The following is a 26,699-nucleotide window of genomic DNA, read 5'->3' as shown; positions in this document are numbered from 1 at the left end:
GTAACCCTACCTACTCAGGAGACTGAGATCTGAGGACTGCTGTTTCAGACCAGCCTGGGAAGCCAAGTCTGTGAGACTCTTTCATTATCATTTTCTTCTAAAAATGTGTTATTATAAAGGTGATATACAGAGGAGTTATAGTCACATAAATCAGGTCAAGAGTACTTTTTTTTTGTCAATCGTGGGACTTGAACTCTGGTCACTGTCCCTCAGCTCTTCAGCTCAAAGAGAGCACTCTACCACTTGAGCCATAGCACCACTTCCAGTTTTCTGAGTGGTTTATTGGAGATAAGAGTCTCATGGACTTTTCCTGCCCGGGATGGCTTTAAACCACCGTCCTCAGATCTCAGCCTCCTGAGTAGCTAGGATGACAGGCATGAGGCACCGGCGCCTGGCAAGAGTACATTTCTTTTGGACAATGTCACCCTCCCCTCTCTCTCTCCTAGTTTTTCCCTCCCATCCCCACCCACAAGTTGTATAGTTCATTTTCAACACAGTGTCCAGGGAGTACCACGGCTGCATTTGTTCATTCTTCGTCCCTCCATTTCTGTGGCCCCCTTACTCTCCCAAAGATAGATAAAGGAACAAACAAGACACAGAGAAAACAAAAACAGCAACAAAAAACCCCAAAATGTCTTGCTTCCATTTCCTGGAGTTCATTTTGATGAATATCATTTTGTCTGATGAGATGCACACAGGTATTGCAGCCCTTTGTGTTCCTCTCCTGAGAGAATCCTCCTTTGGACTGTGACACTCTCATTTCCAATGAATCACCAAAAAGCCACACTTGGAGCTATGGCTCAAGGGGTAGGGTTCTAGCCTTGAGTGAAAAAGCTGAGTGCCCACACCCTGAGTTCGAGCCCCAGTGCCGGCTGCACAGACAGCCGAACTCGTGTCTGTATCGGAGCTGTAAAGCCACAAGCATTATAAAAGTATGCCACTGAGACATTTCAAAGCACAGAAGCAAAGGACCAAAAGCAGACAAAGGAAGCATCGTGCACGACCACACAGCGCTTCCTAACTGCACCTCATCTGGATGGAGCTTGGGACTTTTATTCCTTTGCTTCCTTTTTGTTCAGCAGGATTGCCTTGACCCTTGGAACCGCAGCATTACCTTCTGAAAAATCACCCTGGAAATGGAGGGAGGAGAGGCCTGCCTTTCCGACCAGGTGCTGAGTGTTTACAAGACATGCCCTAGGAATGGGTCATTTTCCTCTCTGGCTCCCAGGCCCAGAGGCTCCAAAAATGCTTGCTCGCTCTTAGTGAAGGAGCGAGAGAGAGAGAGAGAGAGAGAGAGAGAGAGAGAGAGAGAGAGAGAGAGAGAGAGAGAGAGAGAGAGAGAGAGAGAGAGAGGGAGGGAGAGAGAGAGAGAGAGAGAGGAGGGAGGGAGAGGGGAGGGAGGGAGAGGGCGAGAGCGCGCACAGTCCAGCGATGGTTGTCACAGCACCCAGCGTCTCCAGCCCGCCACTGTCCCCTCCACCCCACAGCTGGTGTCTCCATAGCTCTTCCCCCGTGTATGGCTAAAGTGAATCTTAACACTGACAGCCAGCGTGGCCTCCTGGAGACTTGTCAGATGCTTCCCCAGCAATCTTTGTTTTCCTGTTTGGACTGTCATTTGCCTCCTTTTGGTCTGGATGATGCCACTTGGGCCCAGGGGTCTTTGAGATCAGGAAGTGATCGCCACCCTTGCCCCCCCCCCGCCCACCCGTAAGCAGACTGGAAAGCAGAGGTGCGGTGGAGAGGGAGCTGGAGCCTGTGCAGCTGGCATTTGGAAGCAAGTCCTTCGGAAATCCCAGGGCCAGCCACTGAGACCCTGTTGTATCCGCCCGTGCACGCCATGCAATATATTCCGGCTCTTACAACCACATGCAGCAGACCCTCTGCTAGAGCTCCAGGTGTGGTGTTGCAATTGGGCTTTTGGCTGCTGTCTCGGTTCTGATACTGCGGACACTTTAGGGGGGGATGTCCCCTTTTAGGGGCATTCCTGTGCATTGGAGGATGAAGAGCGGTGTCTCTGGTCCCTATCTCTTCGATGCTAATAGCACTGGTTATTTGCGGGGGTGGGGGGGTGGGGTGGGGGAGTTGTACTCAGGGCCTTACACTTGCTTGGCTGGCACTGTATCATTCAGTCCATGCCAGGGGACGGTCAGGGACTGTGGCCCCACGTGGCCGTGTGGTCACTCCTAGAGTGTTGTCTCCTAAAGCCTGGCTGGAGCTGGCCTGCCCTCTCTTGTAGGCTTCAAAGCCTCCTGGAAAGTAGAGGAGTGTAATTAGCACTTACATTATTGCTTTCTTCCTATTGGTTGTAACTAGCCACATGGCCACTCCTACTTTCGAAGGAAGCTGAGAAATGCAGTCTCCCGCCCACAGCCACGTGCTCAATGGGATGCATGTGTTTATAAAAAGAAAGCAGGGCAAAATGGATACCAAAAAGATATTAGTAGTCTCTGTCATATGGCCCAACTCTGTTTTCTTTTCGATTGGTAGATAGAGAAACTAAGGCTCAGGAAGGGGTGAGGCTCCGGAAGGGGAGGTAACATATCTAAAGTCACAGAAAGAGACAGGGCAGGAGGGCTTGTCTTCCTATCTCCCCACCCTGCAGACGCATCCCTTCTGCCTCAATGTCTGGTGTTCTTCTCCTGTCATTTCTGCTGCTTTGTGAGGCTCCTGCCACCACCACGAAGAGCCTCTTGCTTCTGACACATAAAATAAAAATCATCTGTAGTATTTTTTTTTTTTGGTTGGTTGTGGGGCTTGAACTCTGGGCTTGGGTGCTGTCCTTGGGCTCTTCAGCTTAAGGCAAACACTCTACCGCTTGAGCCACAGCACCACTTCCGGTTTTCTAGTGGTCTGTTGGAGATAAGTCTCACAGATGTTCCTGCCCGGGCTGGCTTTAAACCACAATCCTCAGATCTCAGCCTCCTGAGTAGCTAGGATGACAGGTGTGAGCCACCAGCCCCTGACATATAATATTTGTGTGCATGTGTGTGTGTGTGTGTGTGTGTGTGTGTGCTGCTCTTGGGGCTTGAACTCAGGGCCTGGGCACTGTCCCCGACCTTTTATTGTTCAAGGCTAGTATTCTATCACTTCAGCTACAGCTCTCCTTCCCAACTTTTGGTAGTTAATTAGAGATAAGAATCTCACAGATTTTCCCACCTGGATGTCTTCACACTGTGAGCCTCAGATCTCAGCCTCCTGAGCAATAGGCATTACTGATGCCTGGCCACAAGAGTATTTTTAAGTCAGCATTCAGGGAGGTCTCATTCTGAAAAAGACTGTAACTTGCTCCTATAAAAATGCTCTTATGGACTCTCCCCACTCCCGCCCCTTTAAGCGTCATTTCAGCGTGTTTTTGATGGCTCCCTTAAGCCCCCAGACTCCCTCATAAGCAGGCAGGAAAGGGAGGAAAAACGCTCAGTGGATGTTGCGTTTGGCAGCCTGCAAAGCCTTCCTTCTGCCCCCAGCCTGGTTTGCATTACAGCCGGATTCTCCACAAGCACTTCATTTGAGGTCACTGTGGAACTACTACGCACATGGTTTCGGTGTAAGAACGAGCAGCTCAGATTAGCCGGGCTACCAAGTTCCAGGCTCTGAAAATGTCTCTGGGGGAGTTTCACAAAGCCAGGAAAAGCGGATACCTCACTTCACGTTTGTCCTTCACAGACCCTTGCTGTGAGTGAGCGTGCACACAGGGACACACTCACTCACACACACACAAATGCTTCACACGGTGCTGCTGGACAAGCTCCTACTTTCCAGTCCCCGCAGGTGATGTGCTCTCCCAGCAAACTTCCAGTACCTAGTGTGGGGCCCAAACTCTTCCCTTATTTTGGGGAGCCAGGAAACTGCCGCGCCACTGTGCGCTCCGCCTTCCCGCCGGGCAGAGCACAGTGCGCAGACGGTATTTATTCTCAGCAAAACACACGCAAGTGTTCACTACGATGGGCTCAACAACAACGAACACAAACTCTGATCTAGCAGGCGGCGTAAACACGGCTGGGCGCGGGGGACACCGGGTCCGGGGACCACACTGCTCCGGCAACGCAGTGGCTCGCGTCCCGCCCCAGGCCTCGCTCCAGCCGCTGGGCCCCAGCAGAGGCCCCGAGCAGAGGCCGGCTGCCCCCGGCGTGCAGGAGGCCCCAGCCGGCCTCCTCCGGGCCCCCTCCATCTCCAGAGCCGGAGACCACGCACACCGACGCACCCCAGGCCAGCCGCGCGCGGGGCTCCTGGAGCTGCGCCGTGGACAGGGTCGCATCTGCCCTCAAAGGGCTCACCAAGGCCTTCGCCGAGGAAGACTCGCGGCTCACTTTCTGGAAGATTCTGCCCTTGGCAGAAGAGGCTGTTTCCGCTTGTCAGCATCCCTCTCCTTTCCGCCCTGGAGATGTGCGGTGGGTGGGGACAGTCCCCAGGGAGAGGAGGAGGGAGGGCGGGAGGCGGGGTGGGCAGACCCCCCTGCCCTCCCCCTGCCCTCATCCCCCCACCCCCTCCGCCCTCCCCCCCTCCCCCCGGCCCTCACTCCCTCTGCCCCTCACCCCCCTTCCTGCCCTCACCCCTCCACCTCCACTCCCCCCCTCCCCGCCTTCGGCCCCTCTGCCCTCACCACTCCCTTCTCCCCTCCCCCGTCTTCCCCCCCCCCGCCCTCACCCTCCCACCCCCTCACCCTCCCAGCCCCCCTACCATCGGCCCCTCTGCCCTCCCCCTCCCCCCCGCCCTCGGCCCCGCCGTCCTCACCACCCCCCCCCCCGCCCTCGGCCCGCCGCCCTCACCCCCCCCCGCCCGCCCTCGGCCCCTCTGCCCCCCCCCCCGCCCGCCCTCGGCCCCTCTGCCCCCACCCCCCCGCCCGCCCTCGGCCCCGCCGTCCTCACCCCCCCCCGTCCTCGGCCCGCCGCCCTCACCCCCCCCCCGCCCTCGGCCCGCCGCCCTCACCCCCCCCCGCCCTCGGCCCGCCGCCCTCACCCCCCCCGCCCGCCCTCGGCCCGCCGCCCTCACCCCCCCCCCGCCCGCCCTCGGCCCCTCTGCCCCCACCCCCCCGCCCGCCCTCGGCCCGCCGCCCTCGCGAGGCCCCCGCCGCCCGGCAGGTGGCAGGATGCGGCCAGGAATCCCGCCGAGCACCCGGTTCCCGCGTCTTCTCCCCGTGGGGCTCCCCGGGACCCGGGTGGGAGCCCCGCTCCTGACCGCGGGCGGGCCCGAGGCCCACGCCCCCCCGCCGCTCCCACGGGGGGAGGGAGGAGGGGACGATCCGGGACGAGCCTCTGCTACCCTTGGGCCTCAGTTTCCCGAGGCACAGGCGGGCCCTGGCAGAGGCGCGCTGAACAATACCCAGAGGACGGGGGTGGGGGGGCCGGGGCGCAGCGGGGCCGGGGGCGCAGCGGGGCCGGGGGCGCAGCGGGGGCCGGGGCGCAGCGGGGGACGGGGCGCAGCGGGGCCGGGACGCAGCGGGGGCCGGGGCGCAGCGGGGCCGGGACGCAGCGGGGCCGGGGGCGGGGCGCCACGCGGCGCGGCAGGCCCGGCGGGGCGGGGCCCGGAGCGCCCCCAGCCCGGCTGCGCCGGTCACGCGGGCCACGCCCCTCCTCCTGCCCCGCCCTCCGCGCGCACGAGCCCCCTCCCCCCACCTTCCCGTTCTCCTCCCCTCCCGCCTCCCGTCCCCCTTCCCCCGCATCCCCGTCCTCCCCCCACCGCGGCCCGGCAGGTAGCGGGGAGTTCCGTGCTCCAGTCCCGATCCCGAGGCGGGGCGCGGGGGCGTGGCCCGCCGGCTCCCGTACCCGGGGCCGCCCGCTCGGTCCGCCCCGCCGCCCTCCGCCCCCTCGGGCTGCTCGCCTGACACCACCGGCCGGCGCGCCCCCCGCACCCCGCGTCCCGCGCGCGCCCCGCACCCCGCGTCCCGCGCGCGCCCCGCACCCCGGCCCGGCATGTAGCGGCGGAGGCGGCCGCCGCGGCGGAATATGGGCGGGAACCACTCCCACAGGCCCCCCGTGTTTGACGAGAACGAGGAAGGTAAGCGGCGGGCCGCCTCCCCGCGCCCCCGGCGCCTCCCCGCGCCCCGCTGCCGCAGCCTCCCCGGGCCCCGCGCCGCGCGGGTTCCACCCGGGCAACTCCCGGGACGGGCGCCCTGCGGGAGCCGGGGCGCCGGGCTGGGCGGGAGGACCGGGACGTGGCCGGGGCGTGGGCCCGGAGGCTGAGGTCGTCCCCGAGCGGGAGCCGGGGAGGCGGCCTGGGTGCGCGTGTGCGCGGGTGTGCGCGTGGCTTACCTGGGCCGGGGCGGCCGCTCTTCGGGACGGCTTAGGGAAACTTTCCGGGCTGGCCGGCGCGGGGCGCCGTGCTGCCCCGCCAGAGCCTGCTGGGGGGCCTTCGGGGCTCCGTACGCGGAGCTCCGTGTTTGGCCTGGAAGGAGAACCCACTGCCCGTGCTGGGTGTCCACGGAGAACTTCCTTAGCCTCTCGGAAAGGCGGCGGGGTCCTCACCCAGGGATGAGAACCCCCCTGCTCCCTGGCGCTTTGGGGACGCTGGAGGCCGAATCGCGCGTGGGAGCCGCCCTGTAAATCGCCAGCAGGCCAGACCCGCGCCAGCGCGGCCAGGGCTCCGTGGACCGCGCGGTCCCCGAACTCCCGCCTCCTCCGGTGCTGACTCCCAACCCCACCGCACCCCAGGAACGAGGAGCGGCTCAGACGCACAGCCTGCCCCGTGCCAGGCAGTGTTTTGGGTGGCACTAAGTCCTGAATCGGCCCCCAGAGTGGAAGGGAGGAACCGTCTCTTCACAGATACAAGGCAGAGCTGGCTGAGAGGCCGGGCAGTGCCCGGGAAGCTGTCCTGGTCATTTCTGTTCTGGGGACAGCTTTGTGTGCTCAGATCATAGGTTCTAGAGATCCAGAGGCTGTAGGGGCTCTCCAAAGCTTAAGTGAAGCCTGGACAGGAAAGTCCATGGGACTCTTGTCGCTAATTACTCAGCCAAAAGCCAGAAATGGAGCTGTGGCTTAAGTGGTAGAACACCAGCCTGGAGTAAAAAGGCCAAGGGAGATCACAAGGCCCTGAGTCCAAGCCCCAGTACTGGTATCTCTCTCTCTCTCTCTCTCTCTCTCTCTCTCTCTCTCTCTCTCTCTCTCTCACACACACACACACACACACACACACACGCAAAGTCTAAATGAGCACACTTATGCCAGCCTGCACTTGGTTCTAGCAGGGATCTAGGGACTCCTCCATCCCTAGAGGATGGTCCTTGATGCTAATGGCAGTGCAATGCCAGCTCCTCCTGGCCTTCAGTGTGGAGCAGTGGCTGGTAAGAGCTGGCTGGGGGCAGAGGAGATATTGTGGCTGCTTTGGTGTGTTTCATAAAAGTTTGGACACCCGGTGGCCCCGCCCCTGATTTTAGGAATCTGTGATTCTAGCTTGGGTCAAGGTCTTGCTTTAAATGATTTTCTCCCTCCCCCCTCCCTCCCCCCCCTCTTTGTGTCTCGTTTTCTTTCACTTTTCTTTGCAGAGGGATTTGCCACCTTTATATCCACAGCTCCCTCGATCCTTTATTTCACAAATAAATATTGATAGATTTGAAGTATCTGTTGGTAAATAGCTGGCTTCGGTGCAGCGAGCCTTTTCATTTGCCATTGCCTCCTCTCATTTTGCAAGCGGATTAGGTCTCAGTTGGTTATAAGCTATGTGTTTTGGTGCTGGGAGAGTATAAGGCTGGAACACTGGAGCCCAGTGAGACGTGGACTTGGGTGATACTGGCTGCTTCTCACCTCTTTCTTTGTGTAAGGAGAAAATGTTAGGTGCCACCCATTAGTGGCTAAGTTTATTTCCTAGGCACATTCTGATCTCTCTCCTGAGCTCCCTTCCCCTGGCTTGTCTCCAGGACCACAAGCAAGATGGAGGGCCCCCACCTCATCTCTCCTCACTCTCCTGCTTCCCTCCTGCCCTTCACGCAAGCCAACACCTTCTTCTTTGTCTGTAGCCCTGACTCTGTTTCCCGAGGACTTGGTTCCCCAGCGTCATGCCATTAGCCTCCTTTGGGTCTTTATGAGCCTTCACTGGCCACGCCACTTAATGGTGCTCTTGATCCCTTCCTTGCTTTTCCTTTCTTTGTAGCCACTTTTGCCATCTACAATGCTATTAAAGTACTTTTTTTTTTAACTGCAAGTTGGCTTTTGGTCACTGTGACAAAAATACCTTAGACAAACAATTTATATGGAAGAAAGGGTTTTTTCTTTTTTTGGCAGATGGCTTCAGTGGCTGGTTGGTTGCTTCCTGTTGCTTTGGGTCCTGTGGTGAGGCATAACATCATGGCAGGAGCACATGGCAAACCTCACTTCCTCGGTTTCTGGACCCAAGTCCTTTTACTGGTTACTTGAAAGGGATCCATGAATGGGAACCATTGGGGTATTGGAATAAATATATTTTGGTAAGTCAGAAAGATGGGAAAGATTAGGGGACTGGGGTCTAGAAGGGTTCTCAGCACAGGCGTTCAGCAGCTTCTATCTTCAGGAGGAAAGTGTGAGCAAACTCTTGATTTGCATCAGTCTTGAGGGTGTGGGAGAGAGCTTAGGGAGGTTTGGGGTAAGGTAAGCTCTTGCTGCTGGTCTAAGTGACCCAGGAGAGCTGTGTTCTGAGAAACCTGGTCTCTGAAGAGCACAAAATAACCACAGGTGCAGCCACACTTCTGAAAGGCCTGGACTCCCAGTGGCAGCGTGGGCTGGAGACCAGGCCTTTAACACAAAGCATCTGGGGGCACTGCAGATCCAAACCACAGCAACATTTGTCCTCCACTCAGTGGCAGATGCCTTGAAAGCCGGATCTGATGTGTTTGTCTCCTCCTGGAGCATTAGGAGCTTCTGAGAGAGAGAGAGAGAGTCTGTAGGTTTTGCCCAATGTTCTATCTTCAAAGTTTGAAGTCATACCTGGAATTCAATTGATTCTCAGTACACTTTTGGCAAGTGGATGGATGGATGGATGGATGGAGTCTTCTTTTCAGCCACAAATGGAAGCAGGCTCCCAAATCATATCAGGAATCTGCCTCTGCTCTTTTCTGGGAGCGTGGTTCATGGGTGGGGATCTAAGCCTCCAGGTGACAGCCAGGCCTTCTCCTCCCAAGACCTTGGACTCCAGGTGACAGGCTCACAGCTCTGCATGCCGAGGGAGGACAGAGTGTTATTGTCACACTGGTTGCACAGTCCCAGGGTTATTCCCCAGTAAATCACTGCAACCAGGGAGATAGGAGGCTGGAGTTGGCCGGGCTGGGTCACAGGCCTGTGCTTGGATCTTGGCAATGGAGCTGGGTCTACAGGCAGTGTTTTGACTATGGGAATATATGAAGAACAACAAACAGACAAAAACCTCCCAGGGAATGCTGGGATATCAACAGAAGTAGGGCAAATGGATGCTGCTGAGAAAGAGGTTAAAAAGGAACAAACGAGAAAGAAAAAAAAAAACAAACTCCCAAATCATCTGCTCTAGCATCTATTACTATTGTGCTCCTTGGGACTCAATGGTTTGTGACCCAGGGGCTTGTCTCTTCCAATTGTTGGGTTCCCTATTGGTGTTAGTCAGTTTTCTGTTACAGTAACAAAGTACCTGAGGTAGCTGACTTATAAAAACATAGGTTATGTTTGCTCAGTTTTGCAGGTTTCAATTCATGATCAGTTGGCCCTGTTGTTTTGGTTCTGTGATGAGGCAAAAAATCATGGGAGGAGCCGGTGGCAGAGAAAGCCACTTACTCCATGGCCAGGAAGCAAAGGCAAGAGAAGAGGCCCAGGGTTACAACATCCTCTTCAAGGTCACAAACCCCAATGACTGGGGACCTACTGGGCTCCACTCTGGAAAGTTCTACCACATCCAAATAGTGCCGCCTACAGACTAAAGGTTCACACGGGGGCCTTTGGGGGAATTAAAACCCACACAGCCCACATCCATGCTCTGTGCTGACTGGGACCTGTGGAGTACAGTGATAGTCTCTTTTTACCCGTGCACCGCACAGGCCTTGGACAGAGCCAGGAAAAGCACACCACAGCTGCTTTTTGGAAAGATGAACTCGACTAGTCACTCACTGGGGTCCCGTTTCCTGCATTCCTCTGGGTTCTGAAGCTACAGAGAAACAGATGCAGACGCTTCAGATTTATTACCAGAGAAGGTTGTTGGGAAAGGTTGTTGGACTTGAGGTCACAATCCCTCTTTGAAACTGAGGGGCAAAGAACTGAGCTTGCAGTGGAGACCACCTCTCTGCCCCCATGTCCAGCAGCTTGGTGGAGAACTATGAGAAACTCTTCTCAAAGACAGGACAACCTGGAATGGTTTAGCAGATATCAGACTCTTGAATATATTGGTTCCTTACCATCTAAAGAGAGAGCAGTGCATTTCTTTCATTTCTGGAAAATGAAATTAAATTATTCTTATGAAGGTATGTACAGAGGGGTTACAGTTTCATAGGTCAGGTAATGTGTACATTTTTTGGACAATGTCACCCTTTCCTTCTCTCTGCTTTTCCCTCTTGTCACCATCCACAGGTTGTATAAATCATTGTCTACATAGTGTCTAGTGAGTACCACTGCTGTCTTTGTCTCTCAGTTTCTGTGCCACCCTTACCCTCCCAAAGACAGATAAACAAGAAAGAAACAAAGAAAACAACAAAGAAAAAAACGTCTTGTTTCCATTTCTTGGAGTTCATTATTTTATATGACCAGAGGCATATAGAAAGTCTTACTTAAGAAGAAAGCAAAACAGAGGGAAGATGGCTTTCTTCCAGACAGCCAGCTGTGTTAGATGGAGGGAAGTCTGTTTCTGAGTCTTGAGGGAAAGCTTTAAGTGTGGAGAGGAGGAGGACCAGCCCCGCAGAAGGACCGAACAGCATAAGCAGGCACTGAACTTCAGCATTTTCCTGAGAGAACTGGAAGGGACAAAGATTGTTAGGAATACCTGGTCATCTAATATGGGGACTTTGAGCAAATAAAGTAATTTCTTGCATTTTATCAGATCATCATGGAGTGGAACTAGAAATCAGTAGCAAGAGAAACTATAGAAGCTATACAGTGTCCAATGGAGATTGAACAATACAGTTTTAAATGATCAGTAGGTTATTGAAGAAATTGGAGTGAAAGGACTCTAAAACCTCCCAGAATCAAGTGAAAATAGAGACAGTATATCAGACTAATGGGGGTACAACAGTGCTAAAAAGTAGTATCTTTGAGAGCTTTTACTAACAACAAAGAAATCTCAACTAAATAGTTTTGGTTCTCTACCACCCTAGGCAGGAAAAAGAGAGAGGAGGAAGAGAGAGAGTGGGGGGGGGAGAGGGAGAGGGAGATCCATCTCCACAAAGGGGATCAGGATGTGGTAGTTTGCACCTGTGACCTCAAAGGCCTAAGGTAAGGGGTGGTACCTCAGACATCAGTCCTATTTTTGGGCAAGGGGAGAAAGCCTGCCTTAAAATAATCAGTGATCATCTTAATCAGCTGGTGGCATAGATCAATGGTTCTGCATCCATTTAACAAGCATTAGGCCCTGTGTTAAAAACCTCCCTAGTGCTGAAAAATGGAGAACTATAGACCAATATTGTTGATGAAAATAGATGCGAAAAGTCCTCAATATAAACTTGCAGACCTAACCAAACAACACATTTGAAAGCTCATACTCAGTGATCAAGTAAGTTTTGAGATACAAAGACAGTTCAATGAACAAAGTCATGATAGAAGCAAAACTCTAAAGGCAGAGTAGAATAACAGCTCAATCTATTAGATGATATATTTGACAAACCCATAGACAATATCACCCTGAGTGGGTACAATCTTACAGCATTTCCTCTACAATTAGAATAAAGATGTCTATTCTTACTGTTTTGGTCCAGTATAATACTTAAAATTTTAGCCCAAGCAATAAGGCAAGAAAAAAGGAACAAAAAATATAGGAAAGGAAAAGCCAAATTATTTCTATTTTCAGATGACAGGATCTTATACTTGTAAGACCCTAAAGGTTCCTCCAGAAGATTCTGAGACCTGACAAGAGACTAATATCCAGAATATATACATAAACAAAAAATTAAACACAAAAGTATGCTAATCCATAAACAGGCAGATATATTGGACAGGTAGTTTTCAAAAGAAGTAGAAATAGCCAATAAATACATGAAGAAGGGCTCAACATCCTTCACCATAAAGGAAATGCAAATCAAAACCCCATTGAGATTCCATCAGAAAGGCAATCATCTTGACTTAAACAACCACAAATGCTGGCAAGGATGCTGGGTAGGGTGGGAAGAGAAGAACCCTCGGACACTGGGTGAGAATGTAAATTAGTTCTGCCACGATGGAAATCAGCATGAATATACCTCAAAATTCTACGAATAGACTTGTTTATGACCCTACTCTACCTTGGTGGATATATACCGGAAGGATGTGAGTCAGAATCTAGTGGAGATGCTACATGCACACCCTGGTTTATTGCAGCACTGCTCACACAGTCAAGCTGTGGAACCAGCTAACAGATAATAAAACATGGTATATGTACACAAGTGACTGCTATTCAGCCATAAAGAGCAGCATTATTTCATTGGTAGGAACACATGGAATTGGAGGGCATTATATTATGAAAAATAGGACGGACTCAGAAGGACCAATATCTCATCTGTAGGATCTGGACGTGAGGGAGGCCAAGGTCTGATTTCAGAAGCTGGGCTCTACCAAGCTCTGTGGAGACAGCGATGATGTCATGGCCATGTGTCCTGCATTGGGGTGCCTGCTGCCCACTCCCCGATGTTCCAGTGGCCTTTAAAGTCTTGTTCTTGCTGATGGTCTTGGCATTCCCAGGAGAGGCCAGTGCTGGTGTGCAGGCTTTAAGGAGGCCAGACAGTGGCCAGTGTCCCTAGAAAAAGAGCTGTCACTTCAGAAAGCCCTTGGGTGACTAGTGTTGAAGATTGAATTGTGTCCCCCAGAATAAGAAGAGCTGAAATCCTAAAAGCCACACCCCATGTGACTGCAGAATATGACCTGGTTTTCACCTTCCCCAGATCTTACTGAACCCCTACACATTGTGGGTGCATGGACTTCCGGCCTCAGGAGGCTAAGCAACAGAAATGAGCCCCCCTTCTCCCGCTCCCCGCAGGGACCCCCCTGCTGGAAGTGCAGGCCTGTGCATGTGCTACTGTGCTTTGCAAGCAAACCTTCAAAGCTTAGAGAGCAATCGTGGAGCCAGCCTGCAGCGTGCGCCTGCCCTGGTTGTGCACTGGCAAAGCCGCTCCTGACAGTTCTAAGATAAGGGGTCACTGTGGCTTTATCTCAGGAGAGCTGCAGACTGAAGGATGGGTTGACAGAGGAAAGAAATCAGTGGCCGGAAGACATGAAAATCCAGGGAGGATGGGCATGGTGGCTAGGCAGAATGTAATCCAAAGGAAGTGTAATACATGGGAGGTAGAGATAGGAGAACCGTTTTCAGAGGCCAACTGGGCCAAAAAACACAAAAGTCTATTTGAAGAATAACTAAAGCAAAAAGGCTGGAGTCTGTGGCTCCAGTGGTAGAGTGTTCACCCAGTGAAGTTCTGAGTTCAAACCTCAGTGCCACCAGAAAACAGAGAGAAAGGAAATCCTGCATGAATAGGTTCAGTTCTGCTCACTAGATAGGCCTGTGTGCGTGTTAACCCAAATCCACGTATAGGTGCCTTGCGAGCCTTCTAGCCCCTTGTTCCTGTGGAAATGGCTACTGAGCTCCCATTTCCAGAAAGTGTAGCTTATTAGACTCCAAATTCTGCCGCAGCAGAATTCTCTACTGATCACTTAAGTGGTATATTTATAAATTCCATTAAAATGTAATTATTATGAAGCACACTTTTCAAACAAAATCGAAAAGTCACTGCATGTCGTATTTCATAAATTCCAACACAGGTTTGTGTGCGTGCGTGTGCGTGTTGTGTGTGTGCGTGCGTGCGTGCGTGCGTGCGTGTGTGTGTGTGTGTGTGTGTGTGTGTGTGTGTGTGTGTGTGTGTGTGTGTGTGTCCCTTTTCTCTGGAATATAATTACTCCATTTATCTTCCTGGAGAGACAGAGGAGCTCTCCCATGCCTTAACCAGAATTATGCTTTCCCTGGATTATGCATTTGAAAATGATTTGCATTGGTGTTTTATTTCTCCCAGAAACTAATAAGTGTTCCTGATCTTTCTGAGGTATCATGCTCCTAAACTGTGGTTGTAAATCTTCTTAAGTTCTATTTCACCAATCCCTGTCATTTTTTTTGACATGGAAGGACAAGAAGAGAAACAAAAGTATAACTCATGATTAAAGTAAATATGACCTAAGATCAGGCCTTGGCATGTAGGTGGGCGGTTTGGTTTGTTTCTTGGCTGATGAGGGAGATGGTCCTGTTCTCCATTTTTCTGGGTGCATCTATCTCTCTGTAGTTAACAAGACTAGATCCTGACATAAATTCATGGCTGTAGTCTGCAGGGCAGAGGTTGGGTTAAAAGCAGTTGGAAGCAATATCCACTTTAAAAACCGCAGTGTACGATGTGTTGACAGGCCCTCTTTCTCCTTTTAAATGATGTTCCTTTGCAAGCTCAGCCTGTGACTTGAAAGCTCAGAATTTTTATCAGCAACCTCAAATTTGTATCTGGCCATTTAGTAGACGATCACATTGAACGTTTCTCATTTGTTGACTCGTTTTCCTCTTTGTCCCCAATCTACTGCTCCCCGAGCTCCCCATCTTCCCAGATGCCAACTCCAGGGTCCCCTTGACTTCTCTGCACATTTCACAGTCCACCATCTGCGCTCCTGACACACCTGACTCAGCATTCCACTGTCAGTCTGCCTTTACAAGACTCTGAAGTCTGGGATAGGCATCCTTTAGTTCAGGAGCCCATTTGTTTTCAGTCCTTCAGAGTGTATCAAAGGACACATGTTTGGTTCAGCGTTTGGTTCAGGCCACACCCACTGGAAAAGAATATGTGCCTTGTAGTTTGTTCTTGCCATAGTGTTTGACAAATGTCACTGTGGGTCAGTCCAATTGTCTCTATCCTTCTTTATTTTAAATTGCATTTGTTTTTTAAATTAGCATACATTAGGAAAATGCAAGGGTTTCATTATGGTTGCCAGAAGCATTATGATCATCATCACCATCATCATCATTAGAACTAGATTCCACAAGCGAGCTAAAACTTCTGATACTTATCTTTCCGGTCTTAGCCTTTCCTGCTCAGTGTGCCATTCCCCAGTTCCATCTGCTCTCTTGCCAGCGATGTAATTTCATTTCTCTTATGGTGGAGTAATATTCCATACCTGTGTAATTTTCTTTACCCATTAATCTGTTGTTGAACACCTCATCTGATTCCCCAGCCTGGCTGCTGTGTATAGAGCCACAGTTTAAGAATAGCTGTGCAGGTGTTTTTCTTGTGTATTGATTTGCATTCCCTCAGATGTGTGTGTGTGTGTGTGTGTGTGTGTGTGTGTGTGTGTGTGTATGAATACACACACACACACACACACACACATCTCCAGAAATTATCTTGGCTGAGTTTTGTTGCTTTTCACTTATTAATGAGAAGGGGGTGTTAATATCTGTATGTGAGCGTGAGCTTTCTGTCCCCTGTGGTGTGGGCAGTGTGTGCTCACTTCTGCATGATGCTGACCGGGGTCTGTGCAGTTCCCATGATTACATCTCCTTGTTGGGTTGACTTACCATTGTGAAGGACTCTCCATCCCTGCCAGCACTGCTTGTCTCGACTTCTACGTGGCTGCTCATAATAAAGCCACACCGCCTTTGTCGGGTTGCTGTTAAAGGTCACTTTAAATCATATCTAGTTGTAATTTTGTGGTCTTATCTGAAAAATTCTGCCTTTTAATTGAAGTGTTTAGTCTTTGTTTAATGTAACCATTGATGTGTTTGGGTTGAATCTTACTATATCTTTGCATTTGCTTTCTATTTATTTCCCCCTCCCTTTTTTTGTATTAGTTTAATAGCCAGGTGCTGGTGGCTCACATTTGTAATCCTAGCTACTCAGAAGACTGAGATCTGAGGATCACAATAACAATTTTTGCCTTCTGTTCTAACACAAGTATTATGTTTTTAGCTAAAGCTCTTTTAGTTTTTAAGTGGTTGCTGTAGGAATTACAAGTTACCGACTGAACGCACCATAGCCTGATTTGCAATGATCCCTTGGTCTCTGTGTAATAAAAGACACGTACAATCTGGGTGTTGGTGATTCACACCTGTAATCCTGGCTTCTCAGAAATCTGAGATGAGAAGATTGCAGTTCAAAACCAGCCTGGGCAGGAAAGTCCATGAGACTCTTTCTTCCAATTAAACACCATAAATCTTAAAGTGGAGCTGTGGCTCAAATGCTCAAGTGTTAGAGCACTCGCCTTGTGCAAAAACAAACAACAAACAAATCTGCAACACTTCCAGACAGGAGTGGGTACCTCACATCTCTAATCCTACTACTCTGGAGGCTGAGATCTGAGGGTCATGGATCAAAGCCAGTCCAAGAAAGTCCATGAGACTCTTAACTACAATTAACCAGCAAAAGGCTGGGACTGAAGCTGTGGCTCAAGTGATAGAGAGCCAGCCTTGAGCCAGAAAACTCAGGGACAGTGCCCATGCCCTGAGTTCAAGCCACAATACCTGCACGCACACACACACACAGCAGTAAAACTACATTTCCCTATTTATTGTCCAGTCTGTATGTAATATAAAATGCATGGTGTGTGACTACTTTTAATAGCAAATTGTTATTTTTAAAGAAACAATTTCTCTATTTACTGATATATATAATACTACTAATGTTCTTAATTACTTTTTTTAGCTACATAATTTTCCTTCAGCTTTACAAATTCCTTTACCCTTTCTTGTAAAGCTAGCTTCACCGAGGAACAAATTATTGCAGCTTGCATTTAAGTAAAATATTTTTATTTCACTTTGCTTCTGAAGAGTGTTTCCATTGGACATTGACTTATAAGTTGACATTTTCCCCTAGCACCTAAAGATATATGTGTGTTCTTGACATTGTTCTTTGTGTTGAGAAGCCAGGCATCTTCCAGACTGTTCATCCAGTAATGTGTCTTCTTATCCCAGGAGGCTTTGAGGATTTTACTTCATCTTTGGCTTTCAGTGTTGCCTCTGATATGTCCAGACATGACTGTTTTGTTTTACTTTCTGCTTAGGGTTTGTAGTGCTTCTTCGACAGTAGATTGATATTTTGGAAAATTTTGGGCTACTGTTTTCTAGTTTGTGTCACATTCTCTTTCCTCTTCCTCCTAACAATCACATATATGTCAGAGATTGTCTATGTGCAGTATATTTTCTCTGCATAATTTGGACTCTTTTCCACTGAACCATCTTCAGGTTCACAGATTCTCTGTATTCTTGCTATTTAATAAAATTTCAGATTTAAGACATTATATTGTTCAGTTCTAAGGCTTTCATTGCATTTCTTTCCCCAAACTCCCATCTTTCTGCTGAAGTCCCTCCTATGTCTGGCCTCTGTATTCATTTTCCCCTGTAAATCCTTTAACAGCTCTGCAGATGTCACACGTTCATCACGAGCCAGTGTTGGTGGGTGGGCTCCTCTTCACTGTGGAAGATGGGCCATTTCTTCATGTGTGCTCTAATTTCCTTTGCATGCGAGACATTGTAGACAGGATCACTCCTGCCTAAACATGTTTAGCATAGCAGGTGTGAGCACACATTCTTTTCTAGTGCTTTAAGGATAATGAGCTGTTTTATTCAATATACTGTAGTGTGTGTGTGTGTGTGTGTGTGTGTGTGTGTGTGTGTGTGCACGCGCACGCGCGCGTGTGCGCTCTGGTACTACAGGTTGAACTCAGGACCTGGTACTGCCCCTGGGATTTTTTTGCCTAAAGCTGGGACTCTACAACTTTAGCCATAGTGCCACTTCTGGCTTTTTGCTGGTTAATTGTAGGAAGAGTCGGCCCTGGGTTGGCTTTGAACCATGGTCCTCAGATCTCAGCCTCCAGAGTAGCTAGGATTATAGATGTGAGTCAACAGCATCCAGTTTTCTATTGCAATTTTCTTTTTTTTTGGGGGGGGGTCCGGTCGTGGGGCCTGAACTCTGGGCCTGGGCGCTGTCCTTCAGCTCATTAGCTCAAGGCTAGCACTCTACCACTTGAGCCACAGTGCCACTTCTGGCTTTTTTTCTTTTGCTTATGTAGTGCTGAGGAATCGAACCCAGGGCCTCAGGCATGCAAGGCAAGCACTCTACCACTGAGCCACCTTCCCAGCCCTGCAATTTTCATATTAAAACTATATACTGAAATGGGGTCATAATTCATCTCAGCTATTAACCCTATATGCACCTTGCATCCAATTTTATTTCTTTTCCCTTTACCATTAGTTTATCTTTGGATACATTTGAGTATTAATCAAGTTCAGTTCAGCATTTTAATTCCTTAAATTTTATTTTTGAATTAGTATAGATTAACATGAGGAGGTTAGTACTGATTATTTCCTATGCATGTACCATGTACTTTGAACAAGTTCGCCCCTCCCTACTTCTCCTCTTCCAAATATAGTGCAGGAGTGCACAGGTGAGTGAGGACATGGCATCTCTGTCTTTCTGAGCTTGGCTGATCTCATTCAACATGATGATCTCCAGTTCCATCCATCATCCTTGGCTGATCTCATCCAACATGATGACCTCCAGTTCCATCCATTGTCCTTGGCTGATCTCATTCAACATGATGATCTCCAGTTCCATCCATTGTCCTTGGCTAATCTCATTCAACATGATGATCTCCAGTTCCATCCATTGTCCCACAAATAACATGACTTAATTTTTCTTTATGGCTGAAAAATACTCCATAGTATAGATAAGCCATATTTTCTTCATCTGTTCATTGGCTCTTGGGCCCCTCAGTTGATTCCACAGCTGGGCTATTGTGAATGGCACACAAAAAAGATTATCCGGTGGTATATCTCCTGTATGATGATTTATGGTTTTTTGTTGTGCTGTTAATACCTGCTTTTTTGTGTGGAAATTTTGGAGAAATAAATAGTTTTCCACTCACCTTTCTAACCTCTGACTGCAGATACAATGTTTATCCCACTTTCCACTGAACCACATCACAGAGAGCCTCTGCTCTCTGAATGAACATTTGGGGCTGCATTTGTGCAGGTAGCTGACACATTCACCTAATTTCACCCATCAACCTCAGTGCCTCACATACCATCCCACATGCACTGACAAACCGCAAGTGTCCTTTTCTCGGTCCTGTGCCTGAGGTCCAGTGATCCAAGCTAGACAGACAGAAGGAACACAAGATGGCCCGTCTCCTGCTATGGCAAAAGTGTGGCGAGAGGCACCTTTCATACTTGGCTGCTTTCATGACTGTCACCATCCTAGTGGCTGAAAAAGTCAGCTGACTAAGCAAGCCCAGAGTCTAGGAGTCAGAGCACATGACTTTATTGTACCCACAAAGTGGATCCTGACTCTGCAGGGATGAAGAGTGAGAAGAAATCATCCAGTTCCAACACCACACTCACATGCTGTCCCTTTGCGGAGATGGGCTGAGATTCATTCTAACTTGCTTCCTACTGGGGGGCACTGAGCGTATCCCTTGTTCTTATAAATGACACCAAATTGAGCGCCTTTGTTGTAGTATGTTCCCCTTTGTTCAGGCCATTCTCCCCTTTGCTCATTTCCCCCAGGATGGAATTATTGGGCTGACGTGTAGGGGAGTTGTCGATGTTGATGAGTCACGGTGTTACTCTGCATTGCTGACATGTTTTTCTTGCCATCCTTCTCTATCAAGTAATAAATACTCCATATTCATAAGGCTGGCGTGCGGTGACACTGCAATCTGCATCCCAGAAGCTAATACTGTGGAAAATGCACTGAAAGGATGTTGACTTTTGAGCTGATGGAGTGTGCATGTGGCAAGTGCGGGTTGCAGAAGGGCAGTGTGGGCAGATTCTGTGTGTGTGAATCTCCACCATGGCCAAGGGGTCAACAGAAGATACCGATACCGTAACTAAGGTGGGCCCTTGTCAGCTAGAACCAGGCGGTGGTTTTCTTTTCATTGTGGTGGAGAACGTTGTTGTGTGAAAGGGCAGGTCCCTGGGGAAAGCTCTCGAGGGGGTGGGGGATGCGGAGTGTTGCTTTGGTTCTGGCTCATCACTTGTTAGGGACACCCCAGATGGGCTGAGGCCAGGCTAGCGGGGGACCTATGGCCTCTCCAAGTTGGGTCTCTGGAAGCTGTCTGTGACTGGGTTTTTCTGTTTCCTTACACACAGAAAGCAACTGGAGTCATGGTGGCACACAGTAGGTCCCCTGTGCTACTTGTTGGATGCATAAATATCCCCACAGCACAGCACCCAGTCAGGAAGGGAGCAGAGGCACAAAAGAATGTTTGTTTCTTCTCTCGATTCCTTTATCTGGGAGTGCAATACTTCCCAGAAGGTACCTGGAGACATTTTGCTGCAGTTCATTGGTCATAACTAAGTCACACGTCCTTGTCCTGGACCAATCACTGGGTCAAAATATACCCCATTGCCTTATGTCCGGGATGCCTGAGTTCTGTGATCTGCCAGCCAGAGGCGGCGTGTAGGATGGCTGGAGGGTAGACAAACCCCAGTGTTTGTTACAGTCCTACAATCAAGACACACTGCCATGATGTGAAGGAAAGTGTGTGTGGGGGGGAAAGGGGGGTGGTGAGGTTAACATTCAGCCTTGCACAAGGAGAGGTGGCATGGGGTGAAGGGAATGTTGTTAGCTTTTCCCTGGGGTGCACACTTTGGGGGGTTCAGCTGAGTGCGACTCGGCCAAGGTTTAGCTTCGCCCTGCACCTCTGGCTGGCTGTGTCCACTGCACTGAACACCTCCTAGGTTGTCCCTTGCTAGATTCCGGAAGGACACTAGGACTTTGCCAGCCGCCCTCCACCTCCTTACTTGACTAAGCAGGGTGGTCAGCACTTCCTGCTGGGCCTCAACCTCCCATCTTCCCTCCATCCACCTCTCGTGCTGTCTCCCCCGGTCCCTCTCCTGCCAAAGACCAGCCTGTGTGCGCTGGAGCAGAGGGACTGCACCCGGATGGAGCTGTGAAAGACCCGCCCTGATCTCAGACGTTTCCTTTTATGTCACCGCAACCTGGGAAGCTAGCAAAACCATCCGCACTAAAACGGAATCGCTCTTCACCCTAAACACAAAGCGGAAAAATGTGGAAAACGCTGCAGGGAGAAGAAAGAGGAATTCTCCTCAGCCAGACACAGTGTGCACTTTACTAACCTCCTATCCCAACCTGTAAAAGAACACACGGTGCCATTTACACTGTAGCCATGTGGCAACCTATTTTTAACGCTTTGTTTTATATTTTTATTAGCATGGATTCGCGACACAGGGTCTCATTTGGATGTTTCTGTACGTGCGCACAGTGTCCCTGATCAAATCCATCCCGTCTCTGTTGCTCATTCTTCCTTCGTCTCTTAGAATAGCTTCAACAGGTTTTATTGTTGTATTTTCACACATGTGTATCAAGTGCTTCGACCATGTTCACCCTGTCCATTCTCCTCCTTTCCACTCCTTAACGGTCCATTTTACATTCTTGCCCTCCACCGCTTTAGTGTAGTATATGAATTGCGCAGAGGGGTTTCATGGCAATAGGTCACCCATGTAGGTTTTACTCGTGTGGTCGTCTTTCCCAGTGTCTCTGCCCCTCTCTTTTTCAGTAGCTCTCTCTTGGAGAGATTGCTTATGTCACCTCCATGCGCAGATGTTGCTTTTCCTCTGCAGATTGTTTCTTCATCCTAGACGCCCCTCCAAGCTGTGCACTTCTTAGATGTCTCATATGTACTTTGCTTTGGTGAAGTTTTGTTAATTCAGTGTTTTCCCAAGTCTCTCTTAAGTTATCGTGGTGTGTTGAAGACATGGTCATCAAATGAGGATTCGTGTGTGACTGAGTGCATGCAGCCTAGACCAGCTTCTGTCTGTCTGTCTGTCTGTCTGTCTGTCTCTCTCACACACACACACAAGTGGTATACCAGTAACAACCAAAATAGTCAACATGAATGGAAACATGCCCTAAAAGTACTGCTCTGTTTTGGAGTATTTTTTAGATATACTGGGATTTGAACTCAGGGCCTTGTACTTGCTAGGCAAGTTCTCTGCCACTTACTCTATGCCCTCAGCCCTTTTTCCTTTATATTTCAGCTGCAGTCATCTGGCTTAGAACTGAGATTCTTCTACTTACACAACCCATTCGACTGAAATACAGACTTGTACCATTGTGCCTGGCTTGTTTGCTGAGATAAGATCTAACATTTGCCTAGGGTAGCCTTGAACCAGGATCCTCTCCTAGTGGCTAAGATTGTAAGTGTGAGCCATCACACCTGGCTTAGAAGAGTTTGAAGACATAAAAATAATTATGCTTAGAAAATTTAATCGTACGAACATCCATTATAATACAAACCAAATTCATGACAGGATTTAATGATGAAAATATTCTTAGTGCTGCCAAAGGTACAGAAGTTGCCTGACAAGGAGTTAAAGCTGTTCATTTTCCTTTCCTTTATATATTTTAGTTTGGTTGGATTTTTTTGTTGTTGGCAATTATAATTTCATTGTTGGAAAAATAACATATAGAATTGAAGAAAATAATACATCTGTAGGATCAACTTATTTCTCCTAGGTCTCAGAAGACTTTTTTTTTTTTATAAATTAAATTGCTATTGTTAAATTCTGCATCAGAACAGAATCTTTCAAAATTAATTTATAGCTGGGCCTGGGGCTTGAATTCTGGCCTGGGTGCTGTCCCTAAGCTTTTGTGCTTAAGGCTAGTGCTTTACCACTTGAGCCAAAGCTCCACTTCTGGCTTTTTGTGGTTTATTGGAGATAAGCGTCTCACAGACTTTCCTGACTGGGCTGGCTTTGAACCACAGTCCTCAGATTTTAGCTTCCTGAGTAGCTAGGATGACAGGTGTGAGCCACAGGCTCCTGGCTGGATCTTTTTTTCATTTTAAAGACAGGTACCGATAGCTGTGCCACAAGAGGCATCAGAAGACAGCAGCTCATTTGTATTGAAAATCCATAGGCAGCAAGAGTCCAGGTTCCACTCTAATCAATACTTAATGTTGTAGCAAGGGCCTGTGGTATGATTCACATCAGTAAAACTGTTGAGAAAAGCACAAATCAGCTCTTACTTAGAGCAACTGCATTTGAGCTCAGCATTTTCCAGAACATTTTCTGAGAAACATTAGTGCTCAAGCTTCTCTGTGAAAGAACAAATAAATGTCTGTGATCAGGTCAAGCCGGGGGGATCGTGCAGTGTGGGATACGGGCGCTGTCACCAGCTGGGACCCTGCGGATTGTATGCCTGCATCTGGTAATTAGTAGTGGGAAAAGTGTCCTCAAACTTCCCGGGCTTTGGTTTCCTTGCCTGTGGGGTAGGAAATGTACCGCATGGTGGCACAAAGCCCAGCTGAGATGATAAATGGATCCGGTGCCGTGCGAGGCCTGTGAGCTGTCCGCTCTCCCTGGTCTTGTACTCTGCCCCCCTGGGAGGCTGCAAAGCTCCAACTACCCCCATCAGGATGTGGTCAGGGCACGCGCTGTGCTCCAGTGGCGTGTCACAAATCGAGTCCTCGCGGAGCAGTGTATGGACTGTCTTCCCGTGGAACACGCACACCACGAGTGAGGCTCCACACTGCAGAGCCCAAGTGCAGTGTGCATCGCGTGGGGCTCAGGTACCGGCCAGACATTAGTGAAGATGGCAGAGCAGAGAGCTCTGGAACCCCACACGTGCGTATCAGCAATGCTACACTTGACTATGTCAGCAAGAAGTCCCTCGGAACTGAAGAAATTGAACAAAGCCTTGGACAGCTCAAGGGACTCTTATTCCAGGAGTCCGCTGAACCAGGAGCGTTAAGTTTCACTGGGTTTTCACTTATCTTTTAGTATTCTCCACTTCCTAGCCCAGCAGTAGTTTTGAAAATAGCAGCCCACGCTGCTACACCAGCAGGAAAAGGACAGCCTCTGAATTGTGCCCCAAAGAAACATAACTGCCTAACATCACGTGGCCCCTGCAAGGAGACTGGCTGGAGGGGTTTGTCTTTATTCCACCTGACTTAGATCCTGCCCACAGCTGCCTATGGGGTGAAGATGTAGTTGTCCACAGCATTTACAGGCACATGGAGGTCATAGATAATAGTTGGTACCAATGATCCACTAAGTAGCTTTGGCTGGAAAGCTGGGGAATGAGGTGAATTGGGACCAGGCTTTTACAGATCCTGCTGTTCCTAGAAACTGAGTTATTTCTATCGTGTGCTTTGATCACAGCCATGCACAAATAAATGAGGAAATTGGAACTAGAGAAGGTCCGTTGCTTCTGTGCCTAACACAGCCATGTGGATCTCAGGCCTTAAGAACTATAAGGAATTTGGAAGGGTTTGGCGATGGGGGTTAAGGAATTCTGTAAGAATTTAATGTGCAGTTATAGTGTGAGCTCACAACATTAGAATGCTGACAAGAATACAGGCAGTAGACAGTTCTTAGGTTTCCAGTAGGAAAAGGACTCGTGGGGATTGGACTAGAGGCCATTTCTATTATATTCTGGCAAAGGATTTGTCTACATTTTGTCCATGTTTGGAGACTTTGTGGGAGACTGAGGTTAAGGCGAGGGGGTAATTTAGTTGGCAGGTAGAATTTCAAGGTAGTCCAGCATTTAGGCTGTGGTGTGGCTATTACTGGCTGGTTTGAGCTAGCTTTACCATGAGAATTGAGAGCAAAAATGAGAGCAAAAGTATGTGAAAATGCATTCTGACTAGAAATGCCCAGGGCACACAGCTGAGCGGTGAGAGGCCGGCATGGTCAGCCATTCTGGGCTCTTGACACTGTTGGAAACATACGGCCATGGTGGCCTTTGTCAGGAGGTGTTGGAATGGAGGGGAGTGGCTGCTTTGTGTGCTACAGGGCAAAGCATGATGTCCATCCACCGGGAAGGTGGGACCTGGGCCCAGCCTAGGCTTCCATGGAGGGGCTGCAAAATGCTGAGGACAAGCAGCACCGATCTGGGCATTTGTGCTCTGCAGGTTTGTTCTGGAAGAGATGAGATGGAGGGAGGAAAGAAGGGGAGGGAAAGAGAGGCAGAAAGAGAAAAATGGAAATTACTTCTATTGTCAATGCCAAAAGAAAAGACATTTGGCTCACAAAAACAGGACCGTAATTACAGCCGTCACTGAGAGGAAAGTTCATCGGAAGCTCTTATTATTTTTTTTCAAGAATGAGATGATAGAAATTCTTCCTTTATTTTGTTTCTGATGGGATGGGAGCTCAGCTCAGTTCCATCTTGCCCCGATCATAGATGTGAATGGTTGGCTTCTGAAAGAGATATTAAAAAAAAAAAAAAAACCACCCAGAGCATTCTTTACTTTTTAGACAAGTATAGAAATAGTACAACCCACACCAGGGCTCCATCCTCAAGGTTAAGAAATGGAAGTTTCCATGCAGCTCCAGCCTGTAGCCCATTTCACCCCCCTCTTCCACCCCCCAGCTCACCACATACATGACTGTGTGACTGTGGAGTTTCTTCTTTTAATGTTACGTGACCCAAAGTCACATGTCCTATTTTAAACTCTACAAAGATGCAATTAGCTTTTTGTGTCTTGCTTTTCTCACCATTATTTTTAATGTTTGCCAGGAGGATTCGGCTCGTTTAGTTTTACTGCTCTGCAGAGTCTTTCTGCTTCCTGTGCTGGGAACGGGGCTGGGCTTCCCCTGTACACGTCACGGGGTCTCTGCAGAGCACCTGCTGTGGATTCGCACTGAGAAGGGGAGAGTTGCTGAGTCCCAGAGTTTGCATTTCTTGGAACTGACAAGTTTTTGACCAGTTTTTTTTCAGAGGGGCAATTAAATTTTCAGCTGACTGTGTTTTGGTGGAACTGGGGTTTGAACTCAGGGCTCAGGCACTGTTCCTGAGCTTTTTTTTTTTTTTTTTTTTTTGGCTCAAGGCTAGCACTCTACCATTTGAGCCACAGTGCCTGTATATGTGGTACCAAGGAACTAAATCCAGGGCTTCATGCATGTGAGGCAAACACTCTACCACTAAGCCACATTCCCAGTCCTTTGTTTTATTTTTGAGTAGGTTTCACATTTTTTGTTCCAGCCAGTATGGACTGTGAGCCTATTTATGTTTCCCAAGTAGCAGCGATTACAAGTTTGCACCACCATGCCTAGCTTTTATTGAAATGGGGTCTCCAGAACATTAAAAAATCTACAATGCTCAGTGCTAATTGCAGGGCTTTAGTTATTTTTTTGTTTTTGTGTACCGGTTCTGGGTTTGAACTCAAGGCCTAGGCACCATCCCTGAGCTTTTCTGCTTAAAGCGACTGCCTACTCCTTGAGCCACACACAGCTCCATTTGCAGCTTTTTGGTGGCTAGTTGGAGATAAGAGTCTCACAGACTGTCCCGCCTGGGCTATCCTCAGAGCTCAGCCTCCGGAGTAGCTGGGATTATAGATGTGAGCCACAGTCACCTAGCTCAATTGCCATTTTGATAGTTCATTCTTAACCACCATTTGATATGACCAGATTTAAATTTATTGTTGCTGGCATGATGAAATAGTATGTGTTAAGTTGAACGACCTAACCCTAGTGTTAGCATTTATTCTGTCTGCTAGGTGGCCAGGTGGCATGCAGGGAGGAGTTCCGATATGTCTTTGCATGTCCTGGGCTTGGGGGTGGTTGGCACCCCCTGGCCCTGCGGCACTGTGAGTGTGTGGAGTTTGCAG

At 49.4% G+C, this 26,699-nt stretch overlaps 1 protein-coding gene across 1 annotated transcript in view; it reads left to right on the top strand.

Annotated features, from left to right (window-relative positions):
* Nucleotides 1–5,942: 5,942 nt before the first annotated feature.
* LOC138820452 (serine/threonine-protein kinase 32B) overlaps nucleotides 5,943–26,699 on the top strand; it is a gene marked incomplete at its 3' end in the record, with an annotated part of 153,359 nt that continues 132,602 nt past the window's right edge. Inside the window, exon 1 of the mRNA XM_070012100.1 lies at nucleotides 5,943–5,994. Within this exon, the coding sequence (XP_069868201.1) occupies nucleotides 5,943–5,994 (52 nt within the window). The remainder of the gene's footprint in view (nucleotides 5,995–26,699) is intronic.

The sequence above is a fragment of the Dipodomys merriami genome, unplaced genomic scaffold (assembly GCF_024711535.1).
Source record: "Dipodomys merriami isolate MVZ:Mamm:240054 unplaced genomic scaffold, mDipMer1.0.p SCAF_889, whole genome shotgun sequence".
In the NCBI taxonomy this organism is placed as follows: Eukaryota; Metazoa; Chordata; class Mammalia; order Rodentia; family Heteromyidae; genus Dipodomys; species Dipodomys merriami.
Note: the sequence above shows the minus strand (reverse complement) of the source record. Positions and strands in the feature narration are given on the sequence as shown.